This window comes from Canis lupus, chromosome 3, assembly GCF_048164855.1.
Source record: "Canis lupus baileyi chromosome 3, mCanLup2.hap1, whole genome shotgun sequence".
NCBI lineage: Eukaryota > Metazoa > Chordata > Mammalia > Carnivora > Canidae > Canis > Canis lupus.
This window is the reverse complement of record NC_132840.1, coordinates 8,891,442-8,910,286: the sequence shown is the minus strand read 5'-3', so window position 1 is coordinate 8,910,286 and position 18,845 is coordinate 8,891,442. Positions and strand designations below refer to the sequence as shown.

The following is an 18,845-nucleotide window of genomic DNA, read 5'->3' as shown; positions in this document are numbered from 1 at the left end:
TGGAACTGGTACCGTCACTATGATTGTTGTAAAATCTAGAATAAAAGTGATAAAGTTCGATTTGGAATATGCTAGGCTGTGGAAGATAAGGAAGTTAACCACAGAGGGTATCCAGAAGTTAGAAATAGCAGTTCAAAACTATAATCTCTAGAGTAAATAAATCCATCCTTTATGGCAGAATGAAAGCTGGGTTAAGACTGATTATTGGATGGATTTCTCTTACAAAGTACTTGATTACACACTCAGCAATTGGTTACCACTATCTATTTCCTCTCTCTTTAATGAGCCTACTTGATTTTAAGGGAATTTCTTAATATAAGTAATAGTAACTTTTATTGACTGAAGTCTAACAAAAAAGAGTTAAATAAAAAATTCTAGTGCTGGGGAAGCACTAGAATTAGTTTCTATAAAAAGGTCTTTTATAAGGCCATTTAGTTATTATACCTAGCAAGAAAGATTTAAGTGTATCTTTCAAAACATGTGGCAACCAGCAGAACAGCTTGTTGAAAAATAATACTACTTTAACCATTAAACAGCACGAACTCAGAGGCACACTAATAATGCTAAGGTTGGAAGTTGTCAGTTCTAAAATTTTAGAAATGCCATTTGATCTTGTATAAGATATGGAGAGACTCATAATCCCATACACCAAACTTAAAAATTGGTAACGTGACAGAGATAAAAGATATGTTTAAATCTAAAATTAGTTTTTATCTATAGCCAAGTGTGCCACTGTGTTAAAGTGGTAGGATAAAACTTAAAAATGTAATGTGCAGTCATTGGAATTGCAACATTCTTATCAACTCTAATGTAAAGAGTGAAATGTAAGAATGTCAATGTTCAGATAATCAAAAGCCAAGTGCCAAAGATCTATTTTTAAATTAAAAACATACCAGAACACTTAAATCAATTAAAAGAGCTAAATTCACCCATAATTTTTCATCACTGCTGTCAAAGCTGAAGAGCATAGTAATTATATTAGCCATTAATGATGTGATCTACATAATGCCATGTGGAAATATTTTCCCCAACTATCATAAGTCAAAGAACCTAGAGCAATTAAGATGATACCAGTTCCATTTTCCACTTTGTGTCCTTGTCAAATGCAGTAGCTGAAATTGGAAAATTCAGTCACTTTAAACTGCATTCCAATTTAAAGAAAAATTTATCAATTTCGTATCATGCATTAATGCAATGTTTTCTTAGTAAATAAATATTTTAAAAGATTTGTAAAAACTACAAAATCTAGATGCTAATGTCAGTGACAGTTTAGGAGCTGATTTGTAGCCACTTTGGGTTTAAATAACAAGTTTTTTCCTCTTTTTTTTTTAAATACTATAAAAATCATTTTTAAAAAATAGAAAACTTATTATAACATTCCTCCATCTGTTCCAACTATTGGCAAAATGAAACTAAATTTTTGTGTGTGTATAAGCCTATGTTCTTCATCTTCAGAGAAATAAAAGTATGCAGCATGCAGTATTTGCAGTGGAACACACAAAACATGCAGCATGAATGCTGTGTGAATGTGTATTTCTATGAAGCGGCTTTCCCCCACCCATTCTTTCTGAATCTAAATATCATGCAAATGAGAATGCAGAATATGAACATCTCAGGGATCCCTGTCCATGACAGATGGAAAGTACTGGTGGAAAGCGATCATGAACTCAAAAGCAAGTTACTTGATATTTATGAATTTAATATGCAAGACATAGCCTGGTATTGCTCTTACAGGTATATATGATTTTATCTTGCAAATCTTACCAAAGTAATCATGTTATAAAACCCAATTGATATAATCATACATAAATGTCTGTTCTGGGACAGGTATGCCAAACTGTGATCTCATACCCTACATAAATTAAAATATTCTATACATTTTCCTTGGACACCTAACATACAATTTTTATATTTTACCTGCAGTTTCCTGGATATACTTATTAAATAAAAAAGTTCATTAGCACAAAACTATGAAACTGAAAACATAAACTCTGTCAGAAGACAGCAGTAAGCATCCTTTAATTAAAAAGTATTACTTTTTAAAGCCTATCTCAGTTTGAGCCTAAATTACAAAAGATTCTATTCATTTTAAGACTATAATAAGACAATTTTTTAAATTATAAAACTCTTTACAACAATATTATTTTTACGTTGATAATGACAATAATAGTGTATAAAATCCTTTGCATAAAGATGTTACATTCTGGTTAGCAAGACATCATCTAAGTGTAATAATAATGCCAAATGAGGTGGTGAAGAACTATGGGCCCCTTTTTAGATCTTTCTTAGACCCTCTCAACATCTAATACAGTACCTTGCATATAGTAAAAATTTTAATTTTTTATTAAACTGATTTATTGGAAGCCAATATTTGATATATATGTTGAATTATATTAAAGTTATATTGACCAATAAATGTAACAATGTGCCCATGATGAACATGTCAGGTATAAAAAAAGGATTTACTACTCCAAGTGCTTAAAATATGTATGACTATAATAGCATTATCTGATACAGGGAAGGGTTTAGAAGTACCTTAAGAGTTTAGAGGTAACTACTTGCTATTTCTACAGAGTATACTAATAACTTCCTTTCTTGAAATATATATAAGCCATATTATCTATTTGTGTATTAATCCATAAATTTACTAAGAATAAAACATTATTTATTAAAAATGCATTAAATTATATGAAAAACATTTTTGATTTCTAAATACAAATTTCTCATTCCCAAGCAATCCCAGAAAAGCATAAAGAACATTACTGGGAATATTATAAATGCACTTAAAATATCTACAAAAACCTTTCAGTGACTATATCATTAATATCAAGAAACAGCTTTAAATGACTTTCTATAGAACTAAAATGCTAATGTAATCCTGCCTCATCTATATATTCTTTTTTATTTTTAAGTTGTTATGAACAAAATATGCTAACCCCCTTTTTTGGTTTTAAGTCCCCACTTTTATCCATTAGGAATGTACAGATTACATTTTATTGCTGCATATTAAAAGTACACAAACTCCAAATAAAAATGTTCTAATAACTGCTTTTATTTTCTTCTCACTAAGCAGAATAGTTGCAATGTTATTTCTATTTCATACCTTTATAATTTGTTCTTTTAAATCCCATACCAATGCTCTGTAAAGTTTTAAATTTTTCTTAAAATTTTCTTAAAATTCTCTTACATAAGTAACACATGAATAAATTTTTCATTTTTTTCTTTTATGAAAAAATTATCTTTGAACCTAAAGGAATTCTATTTTTCCGTAACACTTTTGTGACTAGAGAGCATGGCGAACCAAAGGGAAAACCATTTCTACATTTACTAATGAAGACTTATAATTTCAAAAGAATAGATAATTCTAAAATATGTAAGTGAAAGGAAGTATCATATTTATAGTGTTCTATGTCTAAGCCTAACAATTCTATTATTAGCAGTAGCCAATTACTAGACTGCCAGTAATGATAGCGAACATAAGTTGTATATTATATTCTTTTAAGAACTGATGGAATCATTAAAGTTCACTATAAATATTCAAAGTAGTGGTGATAGAGTGGCAGATATTGCCTACATGGATATCCTAGAATTTCTAAGTATTATTAAGTATTATTATTTGAATTTAAAACATTCTTTAAGTCCCTAAAAGAAACAAAAACCTATCACTAATTTAAAATGTGTGGCAAAATAGCATTTAACTGAGCTTCTATGATAAAATTGTGATTTCTAGCATTTAAATAAGCACATATATTTTAAAACTTTCAACATCAGTGCAAAATCATTTAAGCTTCCTAACAAAGTCATTAAAACAAAGCCATAAAATTTTGCAGGTGTGCTTAAGTGAACCAATAGTGGAACGGAGAAGGAGTAAACCATTGACTGTTCAGAAAATAATCTTAAAAACCAATCCAGGTATTTGGAAACATTTCCATTCTAAAACACTTATTGTTCAACCTCAGTTATCCTTTTAAAGCATTTCATTTTCTTTCTGGTAACAATGACTTCAAATCTAAACATCTTGCCTGATAAAAGTCACCAGATACAAGGACATCATTTTAGATCAAAGAAGAAAGATATTGAGAGAAAAAAATTGTAAGGCCAACATTCATGTTGCTAAGGGATTGAAAAATCTAGAACACACAAAGTGGCTGCAAACCTGCTTTGTCAACACCTTACATGCCAACCTTCATTTTCTACTTTTCTTCTTCTTCTTCTCATAGTATTAATGTAAAGTTTAAAACTTTACAAAAAGTTTTTAGTTTCAATCAGTATCAATCCACTATTTAGAAACAAAAAAAGAAAGGAAGGAAGGAAGAAAGAAAGAAAGAAAAAAAAGACTTATGAAGAAGTCTGAAAACGAGACCGACCTATACCCTGGGTGAGATTGGATGGGTTAAGTGTCTCTGGCACTATTTGTCTTCACTATTGACAGACACTGTCACACAACCCACCACACGATGCCTGTCTCTGAATGGCGAAGCTAGAATGCAAGTTAAGTGTATTAATAGAAAAAACAACTAGCATCCCAGCATATAAAATAAGCAATCCAGATTACTTTACCAAGAACAAAAAAAAAAAAAAAAAAAAAAATTGTAGGATTGATCATTTAATTTACACGTTTAACAATTTCAATTTCCATTTGTACTTTCCCCACCCACATAAGTTAACATGCCACAATAAGCAATGTTTGAAAACAAACTTTAAAAAATTAAATTATCAACATCCAAATAAATGCATGTGGAAAAATTTCTTATCCAAACTTTTTGTTAACTCATATTCACCAATTTGTTCTCCTGTTTACTAATGCAATCTAATCCATAAGCCAGAATGGTCTCTCTCAGGTGTTTTTTAGGCTGTACTTTTACCCAAATTCCCTTGAAGTAAAAGGGAAACCAAAACACTCAAGAAGTAAGAAATACCTGTATTTTAGCAGCAAAAGAATCTTTTCATTTCTCAGGCCTACTTCCTCATACTCCTCAAAAAAGTAGCAATTTTCACTTTTAAATTAGATATGCTATTGTACATAAAACGTTTGATCTAGAGGCTCTATTTTAAAAAATAATTAGCACTGTTGCTGAAGCTGAAAGGTTATTGATTTATTGGAAGCCATCTTTTTCTTCCCCAGTCCATCAAATTGCCAATCAGAGTTCTAATACTACACAATAATTATTCTCCCATTTTTAATCTAAATTCTCCTAAAATAATTATTTTTTACCTTGTCAGAATGCAGGAAGGAGGAGAGGGAGAAAGAGAAAACCTTAAGGGCAGGCTCCACACCCAGCGCAGAGCCCAATATGGGGCTCAATCTCACAACTCTTGAGGATTATGACCTGAGCTGAATCAAGAGTCAGATGCTTAACCGACTGAGCCACCCAGGTGCCCCTATTCACAGAGTATTCATTAAAGAATGTTTCCTGAAAAATAAAATGCTTACAAAATTTGTTAAGTGTCCTGACATTTATAGCAATGTTTAAACGTATCTTCTGTCCCATTCAACCCTAAATATCTAAGCACAGTGTAAAATACATACTAGGTATATATTATGCAATTTGGTTTTAAATCCTTTCCTGTTGGAAAAGAAAGATGCTTTTTTACCATCCGGTGATTTAAGTACTACTGGATAACATCACTGGTCAATACTGAGTGAAGAGACTAAAGCCTAAAAAGAATCCTTTACCTCAAAAAGATTAAACTAAAAGGGAATAATTATACTAGCTGATACTATATTTATTACACTGTCAAAGACCCCAAGAAGTACAGGCTAAAAAAAAAAAAAAAAAAACCAAACAACTATTCAACTATTTTACTATTTGAAAGGGAATATTATGTGAAGACAAAAACAGAGATTGTCACTATATTAATTTAGGTAAGAATTAGAGAAAAACAGTTCTGAAGGATGCTATTTGAAGGTCACCTCGATGCATTATCACATAATACACTTTAACATATTTAGATTAAATAATAAAGGTACTCCTGCCAACTCTAAGTCCAATGTCTTCATTTTTTTTTCTTTTTTTTAGAGGAGACCAAAAAGGGGGAAGAAAGTATTTGTATTGTTAAAATCTGTAATTTAATTAATCAGGTTTTACACCTGGGTCTGGGTTAGAGTGGATATTAGATCCACAAGCAAAAGTGTCTATGCAAAAAACATAAGGTAAATTATACATTGTTCTATTAGAAATTCTGACAGCTGATCACACAAATGTATCAGTTCATTTAAAAAAGGTGGGAAGAGAATTCTAGGAACTAGAATCCCTAATAGTCACCTTTTAGAATCTCCCTTTGAGAAATGTCTGTTCTCCCTATGACTCATCATCTTCTATCAATGTCTCTTTTATATACAAGGGTTCATATTGAGAGAGTGTCAACATGAAAGAATAAGTCAGAATGTAAATACCATGGCCCATGAGTGGCTCTATCTCGACTAACAGGCAAAATTTCAAAATAAGGTATAAAAAGAGACTGGGTGAGAATGGAAAGAAAGAAGCAAAATAAGGTTAAAAACTTATTTTTATAAGATTAAGATCTATTTGTTTAAACTTTACAAATGAAAGGAGAAACGTAGGAGGAAAGTCAATGTTTACTGAATGATCATTAATTCTCTGGTAATGTTAAGTGTTTTACATATTTATCTTTGTAATAACCATAAGAAGCTGGTATTAACTGTGTAGTGATAGGGGCAATATTACAAATTTTTTAACTTCTACAAAATTATGTCTGTATGATAGAAATGATATGATAGCAATAAGATGCAAATTAGATCCTAATGATTCCAAAACCCGTATTAATTTTATTATTTTTCATGTGTGGGAGAAATAAATAAATAGAAGTAAAACTATAACGTGTGTGTGTGTGTGTGTGTGTGTGTGTGTGTGTGTGTGCGTGTTATTATCTAGATTATGCCTGTACAGGCCTGGCACTTTGAGGTGCTTTCTCAGTTATTTTCTATTTAATTTAATTGACAATAACAACTTTTCATGAAGGGATGATGCAGGAAATGAATTTTAGCTCAGTGGGCTAAATAAATACCACTGGATGGATATCTACTTGCATTTATTGATAAAAAGGTAATGTACTCTCACGCCAAAAATAATCAAGGATCTAACATATCTCATACCTTTATTACTTTTTAACAGCATAGTTCACTGAATATTTTGACTTATTTTAATCATCTACTACATGGTGTTTTTTAAATCATGAAATATTCAAAACTAATACTGTTTCCTCTGCTCATATTTTAACAAATACTACATGATTTTATTTTTAAGAGAAAATAATTAACAGAAACAGCTGAAATCTTTTGTTGTGCCCTACCCTAATCCATTCTCCTTACTCCTGCCCAGCTGGAGTACTATTTATACAACTTTATTGATATTATATATACAACTGTTATAAAACAATTACTTACGGCAATTGGCATGGTGACACCTTTTACTTATGATATTATCAATCTTATTGATGATGTAAGAAAGTAAGCCCACTTCTATTAACTTATTAATATTAAATTGTATAAAATACATTAAAATAGATCTGCCTATTTTTTGCATGTATTTTGTCTATTGAAGGTTGAAATCATTGAGCAGTTTTAAAATGCTACTCTAAAAAAAATAAAAATAAAAAAAATGCTACTCTACACACTCAGGTAATTTAAAAATATGCTTTTTCTATCAGAAACAGAATAAATCACAGTATTTATAGAGTTGTTGCTAAAAATTATCAAGAGGTAAAGATAAGCATTAAAAGGATAAATCAACAGGCTATATGTACTTTTTGTCAATGAAAATTTATAAAACAGCCTCCAGAATTCTTGTTTCTGAATTCACCATTATGTCCCAAGTTTGCTTATGCTTTTCATTTTAGTAATGCAGATGTTAACATAAATCTAAATGTATACATTTATACATATAGAAATATAGAAATGTATACTTTAGATTTACAATATAATTTCAGTTAAAAGACAATGAGGAATAGAGTTTTTACACCTACTTGCAACATATTTGTAACTAAGATCTGATTTCCTTCTGGAAGTGCTCTAACTTTCTAGAAAAAGTTGAAATGGCCATATAGAATAACCAAGATCAAATAACATTTTAGCTCACAACATCAATATATAGGTGAATCACCATTCCTGCTAATGAGCTTTGGGTATAAATTTTTGGAATAGTATACTACATAAATGGCCAAAATTCTGAAATATGTTTACCAAGTTAACTTAGGACAGCAATCAAAGGCAAATTTGCTCCTCAAAATTTATTCAGCTGAAGAAAATACAAATTACATAACTGTAAGTAAGTTACAATAAATTCAATCAAATGCATAATTCTGTTGCTGTGAATCACTGTTATTAAAACTTAATATTCTTCTAGAAATCATATTCTCATTTGTAGATCCTGAAACTTGCAGAAATAAGGGGCGTATGGCTTTTACAACTCAATATCCTACACGCTGCTTAGTCCAGGAACTGCAGTTATCTAAGTAAAATAGAGGCACACAATTCCCTGAAGTAAAATGGCAAGAAGAAAAGAACTGAGACCTCATCGGGAAAGAAGAGAAGTATCTTGTACCTAGGACTGAAATATGATGATATGCAAATTGCCTAGCACAATTCCTATAGTAGGAACTAAAAATGGCAACTTGCATTTTCTTCAACTCATATTTTGTATTGCTGTTATGTATGTTTAGAAATTCCTATTTTATTAGATGATTAAGATATCTAAAATTAAAGTATAGCTGCTCTTTGATTATAGGACATTAATTTAGCTCTCTAGCATCCTCTCCTCTAATATAAATAGCACTCAATTATGCTATTTCAGTATAGAAGGTATCTGTTAAGTACTTGGCGATTATTAACTGCTGTAGCATTTGTAAAATTCAAAGCGCTATTTAATAAGTCTCTTCCTTCTAACAAAAAAGCATATTATATAGATCACCTTATATAAAGTCATTAACTAAAATTACAACCTTTAAAAACCTCTGATGACCTAACTAGTGGAGATATTCAACAGGTATTTCTATTACACATGCTTAATCTGTGTGTACACCTATACAAATTAAAAAGTGCTACAAAGTATTAGTATCCTGAAACTGTATTATTTATTTAAAAAGTATTAATATATAATTATTGAAAGTAAATTAATAATTTTATGAAAACAAATAACAAAGAATCACTAGTTATTCTTAAGATTCTCTGGCTGAATTATAAAACTTATGGTTTGATTAATTCATTGTTTACCTCAAGAATTAGAATAAAAATTTTAAAGAAAATGAAATAGTTACTTTAGCAAAGTCATATTTTGATATAAACTAACAACATAATGCCATATCCCATATGAAGACAAAGAGTTTAGAATGGAATAAGAAAATAAACTGACTTTTTAAAATGAGGATTAAGTGTACTGTTCACTTCTAATGGAAAACTTCCTATTTTAGTTAAATTAAGTAAATCTAAGAATTAAAAACTAAACATATGAAGAGATTAAAAAATACTTGATTGAAAAAAAAAAAAATAAAAAAAAAATAAAAAATACTTGATTGATATAGGAGTTATTTACCAATAAAGCTGTTATTTAAGAAAAATGGCTGCCATAAGTCTTTGCAAAAACTCCCCACAGTCTGGTACAACTGTTTTAGTTCTAAATAATACCTGCATTTTAGTTCTTTAAAACCTATAGTACAGGATTCCACCCCCACAAAAACAAACAAAAATAATTCTTTCACAGTTTTCTATTTTTATTTTATTTTTAAAAAATATTTTATTTATTTATTTGTGAGAGAGACAGAGGCAGAGACACAGGCAGAGGGAGAAGCAGGCTCCATGCAGGGAGCCCGACGTGGGACTCGATCCCGGGTCTCCAGGATCATGCCCTGGGCCGAAGGCGGCACTAAACCGCTGAACCACCAGGGCTGCCCCACAGTTTGCATTTCTTGAGCAATTCCTTATCTTGCCGAAAATGCTATTAATTCATCTGGATGACTATTTTGTGTCAGGAAAACGGCCCCTGTCTTAACTGCTGAGAACCTACAATACTGTTCAGAAAATCTGTATTTCTACAACTTATTCACATATTGAACCTCAAACTTACTACCTCTTTCTTAACCCTCAAACTCTTAATTACCTTTCTAATGGGACAAAAGCAGAGATTTTACAAAAGTGAGGAGTACAGTGCTTGCTTTGGCAGCACGATACTAAAAAATGAGGAGTACAAATTTCAGACTGTTGATTCTCAGCTAGATTCCCAGATTTTGACACTTGACACATGGAGAGAGGAGGAGTTGTGTAGAAGTAAGCCCTTTTTCTCCCAGCCTCAGCCCTGGAACTTACCCAATAAAAAGATGTTACTGATGGGAATGAAAGTGTGAATAGTGTAGAGGCAGAGAAGGTTTGAGAGATACTCTTTTACCCAATATTCTGGATTGTGGATTAGCAGCATTATGTTTACTCATTCCCTCAATAATAAGTAAAGGGAAAAAAATCTAGATTGGCGAATCTGAGAAACACATTTTCAATAATTAAGTAATAAAGAATGTACATGAATACCTATATGCCCAGCCTCTTAATTTCAAAATTTAAATTGATTTAGAACTTGTGAAACACAAACCTTTATAGCAGAACTAGAAGTCTGTTCCCACCAGGCCCTCATACCTGATAGCAGCCAATCCGGCTCCTTCAAAACTCTGAAGAATTAACTACATCAAGAATCATCATTTTTATGCATTTCATATTTAAACAGCAAATTAAAAATAAAACTCAAAGAAGTCTAAATTAATGTGTCTTTCCTTAGACATCAAATCTTTTGGCCAGGAAACACTGAGTAAACTGGTAATCTACTCCAAATCTTTCTCTTTGACAGTTATGTCACTAAAGATATTCATGTCAAATAAAAAAGCAACTCCATAATGACATATACTAACTGATTTCCCTACAATTATTCTGTAATTTAAACTCTCTTACCTATAATGTTATATAACGAAGATTATTCTACCAATAAGACAGAATCCTTGAATAAGATTATATTGGTTACTAAAAGTAAATTTATGTAAAAAAAAATTACAAATGACTTGGTTTTAGACCATAGAAACTTTCTGTATGTGAATATAAGAAAACAGTCCATGTTATCTCCTCATTCTCTTTTCACCTTCTTTACAATATCAATAACTTCTCCCTCTAGTAAGAATTTATTACTTCAGAATATTTCCTTTGGTTAACTCTTATTTTCATGATTTTTCAACTCATGTCTTTCAATCTAATTTATCTAGAGAAGATTTTCTCAACTATATAGGGGGAAGGAGGGAGGATCAACATTTTATGAGGGACTCAAATTCAAGAACTTTTAATACCTATATATAAAAACTTGTAATTGACTTTGGTATTATTTAAAAGGAAGTGTTCTTTTCCAAACCTGACATTTTTTCAGCTTTTAAAAGGAACTGGATCTACTGTCAACAGATGTTAAAAAGCACAGAAGAAACAGACTTTTAGTTCTATATAGATTCAACAAGTCTATAAAAAATAATCTCAAAAGATACAAAAGAAATCAGTTAGTCAATTTCTACTTGTGGATTTAAAGTGAAATATTTCATTACAATTTTTTTTCAAAAATATTTTATCATCTGATACAATTTTTAAGCAATATGTAAAATTTTAAATTCCAGAAAAAATAATCAAGGACATTTTAGAATCCAGTGGATATAAAGTAAAACCAGGTCATCTTACCAATTGGATAACTAAAAAGTTCACAATTAAATCCACAGAATCTGTTAGAAAATGTCTGGCAACACATGAACAGTGAGCAGGGCTGATAAGTTTCTTTGCTATGTTTAAGTTTTCCTGCCCTCAACCAGGAAGGCTGCGCACTGCAGTATATAGCTTAGGGAAAAGATTTGTACACAAGGTTAATGGTACACTGGTTAATGCATACAAGAAAAATATATCAAGTTCTATTACAGTACCAAATCCTTATTTAAACCATAACCTTCCGCTTCACTGTTCTTTTAGAAATGAAATGAATTTACTGAAAACAGTGCTGTGATGGATTTTAAGTACCACTTAAAAGATGCGAGGTATCATTGGATAAGAAACCTCTACTTAGAAGGATAAAATTTCAGAGTCTGTGTGTGTGTGTGTGTGTGTACACACACACACACACACACATATATATAATTTTTCCCTTTTTTTTTTTCCCCTTTTTTTTTTTTAAACCAAACACACTTAGCAGTCTATAAAACCCAACTAAAAAAAGAAATACAGTTGGGCAATCTAATATTATTAAAAGCACTCATTAATTTATCAATAATCAAGGTTTTTTTCTATTGGCTTGTCCATCAATCCTTTATTCTGGTTCATTAAAAAATGGAACCAATTTTATATAAAGTGTATGATTTGAGAGCTGAATAAAAATAAACTTGATACATTTAAAACATTATTTTCTATACTTTTTAATTGACATTACAAAATGGCCTTATATAAATAATACATTCAAATCTTCCATTACTTTCAACTGAATTTAAAACAAGTCTGAAGTGACGTTTTCAAATATAGGGAAAAAGTTACAGTAACATTCTATAAACGGAAAAGAGACTTGAGTGCTTGAGTCTTTTTTCAGATTATACAAAATAAAGTATTTTTCTCTTTCAGCAAATTTTTAAAAAGAATTTTTAAATTGAGATTCAAATGCTAATTTTCTATTCATAGCTTGGCATGTAATTTTTTTATGTGTAGTCAATAAAAGAGCTTGTTGTTTCCATAGCTGAAGGTAAGCTCCTAGAAAAGAAATGGCACTGACACATGTGCCAATATGAAATTTTAAGAAATAAGAATTGTATCAAGAAATGTATATTGAAATATTTTAAGGTTAAAAGTATTTTTAAACCTTCTAAAACAAACCCTCAAATCACACTCTTTTTGATATGAACTTTGCCAGCACTGTTCATGTTGGCCAGATAATACACTAGTTTTCTTTAATAAAGTAAAATGAAATGCATACCAGCAGCAACTACAGCTGGAGGAGGCGAGCCTGCCTCACCACCACTTGTCTGACTCATTGATGCTACAGATGTTTCTCTAGATGGAGGTAACTGTAACTCCTTTGGGAGAAGATCATAGACAGATTCTGTTGGAGAAAGAAGAAAAAATTTTTATTTTATTTTTTAATTTTAAAGATGTTATTTATTTATTCATGAGAGAGAGAGACAGGCAAAGGGAGAAGCAGTTTCTATGCAGGGAGCCTGACGAGGGACTAGATCCCAGGTCTCCAGGATCAGACCCTGGGCTGAAGGCAGCGCTAAACCACTGAGCCACCCAGGCTGCTCAAGAAAAAAGTTTTATTTTTATTTTTTTTTATTTTTATATTTTAAGAAAAAAGTTTTAAAAGAATATAAGTCAATAACCTAATATATGAGCATGAAATTAATAAGTACTTTCACGTAGGAGGAGAACTATATTATGCACACACTCACACAAAAACTCCATATAATTACTGTGGTAATGAATTATTAGCAAATATTTTTCTTTTATTATGCAATTTTACTGAACTGAAGAATGAATTCTCCATTAATTTTGTCCCCTCTTTTCTTCTTGGCTTTATCCTTTATATTTAAGATGGTCTCTAAAGTTACTAAATTTTAGAACTGGATAAAATTAGAAAAAATGTAAGAAATGTCAAATAACAAAATGGTCCAATATCTTCCTTTGTAATAATGAGTGCAATTTACTATATCTTATCAGGTTTATTTGGCTTCTCCAATGAAACCATTAGTCTAGCCCTGCTCTTCTAACCAACACCTTTTAGTGAATATTTTAATTCATTATCATAATGTATTTTTCCCCTCCCAAAAAAGCTAAACAAGGAGTGCTAGTCATAGCTCAAGGAAATATTGTTCTTTTATTCTGAGCTAACTCCAAACTCTAGAAAGTCACAAGTATAGGATACTCTTAAATCAGAAAGGATAAAAGCCTAACTAAACTATGATTACTTTTGTATCTCAGACTAAAGAATACTTTTCTTTTTAATGTACTTTATAATCACTGTCCATAAAATTGCATTTATCTCTACTAATTTAAAATTCTTTTATAGTTATTAATGTATGGTTTGGGGCACAAATAATTCTCAAAACATCCTGTAGGGGTAGTAGAATCAATGTTGGAAGAAACTTCAAAAGACCACTTAGAATCATATGCTCATTTTCAAAAGAAGTGAGACACAAGGTTTAAGAGACTTGCCTAGTATTCCAAGAAACTCAACATTCCAACAAATAAAAAAGATTATTAATTATTTGCATGAGATTAAAAAAACAAAGGTAGCACTATAAGATATTTTATTCTTGATAAAAACAATATTTTTAGTTACTGATTACTGAATGCATAAATTGATCTTTCCAATTAAAGTCTGAATTAGGTACACCAATTTTAATGTGGGCAGGGATAAGGAAGAGTGTCCTGAAGGAAAGATAAAATTAGAAGTTTTATCATTAAATGATCTCCATTCATAGTACAGAACCAACTGAAAGTTTTCTTTTGAAAAACTCTACTACCTAACACTTGGAGAACTTAATTAAAACAGAAATGCCAGTAACATCTAATATTGATTTTAAAACAATTGTATTTCTTCCTTATACATAAGAGAAGCACACTCAAGTCCTTTTGTCCAAACAAACCAAAAGGAAATATGAAAATAAAAATAGCTTAGATGAAAAGTGAAAGGATCTACCAAAATACATTTATGTCAAGGAAAAAAAATGTCCTAGTAATAGGCCATCATTAATAGCACTTCACTAGTTCTCCTTCTCTACTTCTTTAATTATTAAAATAAATACATCAAAACAAAACAAACCCTGTGGGCTGAAACACTCTACCTTTCCCAAAGTATATAAAATTTAATCTATACTAGAAGTATAAAAGCAATGTTAATAAAAATACATTGGAAAGTAACTAAATAGGGGGATCCCTGGGTGGCTCAGTGGTTGAGCATCTGCCTTGGGCCCAGGGCCTGATCCTGGAATCCCGGGATCAAGCCCCATGTTGGGCTCCCTGCGTGGAGCCTGCTTCTCCCTCTGCCTGTGTCTCTGCCTCTCTCTCTCTCTCTCTCTCTCTCTCTCTCTCTGTGTCTCTCATGAATAAATAGATAAAATCTTAAAAAAAAAAAAAGTGTGCAAAAGAGGTATTGACTCACAAATAAAAATATCTTAGGTATTTAAAAAAAAAAAAAAGAACGTAACTAAATATAGAACTTAAATCTTAACCGTCCCCACAGCCTACCCCCCCAGAACAAACTAACATGCAAGGTCAAGTAGAAGGTGTAGGAATAGGAAGCATGGACTCATTCCTTCATCAAAGGTATTTTCTGATTAACTGACTCAAGCGTTTGGAAATCAAAGATGTCAGAAGTTTTATCATATCTACCCAAGCGAAGAAGCAGTTAATATAGTCATTACCATCATAGGCTCTGATTTCAGACATAACTGGGTTGGCTCTGCTACTTCAAACAATCCAAGACTTAAATCCTCATTAAAATTTTTCTTTTACCCATTATCTCAAAGAAACTCTTCTCAAGCTATAACTGTAGGACCCAATCACATATACTGGCCTTATTCTTAAATCTGCTTCCCTTAAGACATTAAAAAGATTAAAGGAAAAAAAAAGATTAAAGAAATATAAAGAAATATAAATTATGTTGTTAATACTATTCTAATTTACTCCTAAATTCAATCCAAATTACGGTTTTACAGTATCTACTGCCCAATGAAAGAACTTCTGAACAAGATCGTAGGTAATTTAAAATCCATGAAATTGAAAAATAGAAGAAAAAAAAAAAGTCCTAAGCTTGTACTAATCACCTCATGTTAAGATATATCTATTTTTCTTGTGTTATCTTTTAAACCAATTAGATAGATAAGGAAGGAATGAAATTCCAGGTTTATAAACAAGGAATATGAAGGAGACCAGGAAATCCATAATGGAAAGGCAGTTTCTTAAGGAAAGACTTCATTAGAAAACAAAAGTAAAATCACTTCTAAATTTTTTTTTTTTAAAGGGAGAGGGAATGGTCACTAGTTTTCTTTTTGGGATGGTAAAACGATCCAAAATTGGATTATGGTAATGATTACACAACTCTGTAAATAAACTAACTACTGAATCTGTACACTTTAAATGGGTGAATTTTATGATATGTAAATTTATATCAGTAAAGCTGTTTTCTAAAAAAAGAAAAAAAAAGGATGAGAACAAGTACAAATGAAAATGTACAAGAGCAAAGTACATCTCTCATTGTTCCTAATAAACCTTATGGATAAAAATCTCTCTTTATATAGCTTCTATTTATGAAAAGTGAAATTATGAAGGCCAAGATGCACACTAATTTACTTTTTAAGGGTCTTCTATCGGAGGGCCAGGAAAATGCCAACAGGTATAGTTATCCTACATTCAGTAAAATTCTGAGGAAAATCTTTAAAAGTTCTCATAACCTAGATGAAGAAATGCAGACTTTATAAAACAGGTAACTAAAGCAACAGCACCCAAAAAAGTATGGGTTCAACCTGGAAAGAGGGACATCTGGATGGCTCAGCAGTTGAGCATCTGCCTTTGGCTCAGGGCATGATCCTGGGGTCGGGATCCAGTCCTGCATTGGGCTCCTTGCTGGGAGCCTGCTTCCCGCTCTGTCAGTGTCTCTGCCTCTCTGTGTCTATCATGAATAAATAAATAAAATCTTAAAAAAAAAACAACAAACCTGGAGGGAGGTGGTTACTACATCAGTATCTTAAAGATATTGCAAATGTCATAGGCTTAAGAAGGATATATTATGTGTTGTAATTCATAACAGATCATGCAAGGCTGGAATATCTGCCCAGAGGAATAAAGTGAAATTTAGTTAGGATTAATGTAACAGCTGATAAAAATTGTTCTTGTACAATGTAATGAAAGGCACTCTCTTTTTTTTTAAATTGAGAAATAATTTTACTTTTCTATTTTATTTTTATTTTTATTATTTTAAGTAGGCTCCACGCCCAGTGCAGAACCCAACTTGGGGCTTGAACTCATAACTGTGAGATCAAGATCTGAACCAAGATCAAGAGTTGGATAATCGGGATCCCTGGGTGGCTCAGCAGTTTAGCGCCTGCCTTCAGCCCAGGGCGTGATCCTGGAGACCCGGGACTGAGTCCCACATCTGTCTCCCCGCATGGAGCCTGCCTCTCCCTCTGCCTGTCTCTTTGTGTCTCTCATGAATAACTAAATAAAATCTTTAAAAAAAAAAAAAGAGTTGGATAATCAATCAACGGAGCCACTCAGGCACACACCCCCTTTATTTTAAAGAACCTCTATACCTAACATGGAGCTTGAACTCACAACCCCAAGATCAAGAGTCACATGCTCCACCAACTAAGCCAGCCAGGCACTGTTTTCTAAGGAAATCTTTAAAATTCTAGTTTTCTAAGGAATTCTTTCCCTGGTCAGCCAGGATTGAAGTGACTGCTGTCTTACCTATTTTTTCTATTAACACTGCTAATAATTTATGTAGTAATGTTTAATCAACTCACTTGCTGGTTCATTATGCATTTTAGTTGACCAAAATCCCAAGCAAGTGTACTGCTTAAATATCCCTGTAGTAGAATTAGGGCAGGTGTGATATAATAAATGTTAACAGAAATTATTAACATAAGTATATGAAAAAGGATATTAGGCAGAAAGGGAAACAAGCTCAGATGATCAAGAATTTATCTTCTGTTGGTGCCATACTGTAGAGCCTAGGGCCATTAGGGGGAAGGAAGAAATGGAGTAATGAAATTATTTTCAGATACTGAAAGCAAACCAATACTTCCCAATTTGGGTGGGAAGGTGAACAATGTAAAAATGGGCTAACTGGCTGGTTTGTTTGTTTGGTCATTCAGAGTAAACTCTAATTGATCCATTTATGTCACTGATTATTTTCTGGGTCAATGTAGTTTTATTCTTCAACAGTGGTTACGAGGAGTTTTCCTATACTGCGTCAAACTCAAAGTAGACAGAAATCCTAGAGTACAATGCAGTGAAAGAAAAGGCAAAAATTGGTAACTTAATAGTGCAGCTTATTTTTTTTCCTCTCAATTGCGAACTCTGTTCCCAAACCACTGATAATCCAAACCTCATTCTCTATTGCTTCATTGTGTAAGTTGCTCAGTCCCAAGGAAAGGTAAAAAGACTTCAAACCCCCATACTCTCTCACTTTCCCCTAGAAGGGTCCAGGGTGATAAAATATAGGAAATAGCTGAGAAAAGGCATGTTCAGCAAAATAAGATTAATACAACTACCATTTACCAAGCATTTGGGGATGGGTCAGGCACTATGCAAAGGCACTGTATAGATTTTTAACTTAATTTCAAAACAATCCTGGGAGGCAGGTTTTACCAATAAAGAATCTGAAGACTGGGGCATCTGGGTGGCTGCGTCAGTTAAGCTTCAGCCTTTGGCACAAGTCATGATCCCAGGGTCCTGGGATGGAGCCCCACATTGGGGCCCTGCTTCTCCTACTCTCTCTCTGCCCCTTCCCCCCTGCTCATGCACTCACTCACTTTCTCTCTCAAATAAAATCTTAAAAAAAAAAAAAGAATTTGAAGACTGTGCAATAGTAAAAAATGAAAAATGTGATACAAAAGAAAGCAATGATAAATATAAAGTTTATTAGGACAATGGGTTCCTTTGATGGGGAGAAAGGAGACAGGACAAAGGAGGAACAGAAATAAGTTGGGCTAGACAGTGAGCTCACAGATGTTATTTTCCTAAAATATATAAGAAAACAATAAATACAAAAAAATTAAGATTATGCATGGATAGTGTCTAGCCTCACAGAATTGCTATAAGGCTTAAATAAGATGAT

General features: G+C 31.9%; 1 protein-coding gene and 1 long non-coding RNA gene across 7 annotated transcripts in view; one reads left to right on the top strand and one right to left on the bottom strand.

Annotated features, from left to right (window-relative positions):
• The window catches only part of NFAT5 (nuclear factor of activated T cells 5), a 122,044-nt gene that overhangs the window by 58,818 nt on the left and 44,381 nt on the right, over positions 1-18,845 (bottom strand). For 4 of the 5 annotated variants that reach the window (XM_072816743.1, XM_072816753.1, XM_072816735.1 and 1 more), the window contains one exon: positions 12,984-13,109. In XM_072816743.1, the coding sequence (XP_072672844.1) occupies positions 12,984-13,109 (126 nt within the window). Of the gene's footprint in view, positions 1-12,983; positions 13,110-18,845 lie in introns of those variants that run through there. The other variant, XM_072816764.1, reaches the window with a different exon arrangement.
• On the top strand, positions 86-17,221 carry LOC140628021 (uncharacterized). Of its 2 annotated transcripts, none has more exons than XR_012026468.1 (3): positions 86-6,449; positions 8,388-8,672; positions 16,990-17,221. It is a non-coding gene; the product is annotated as an uncharacterized lncRNA (long non-coding RNA). The 2 variants fall into 2 exon arrangements; XR_012026469.1 differs by having other exon boundaries at positions 16,987-17,221.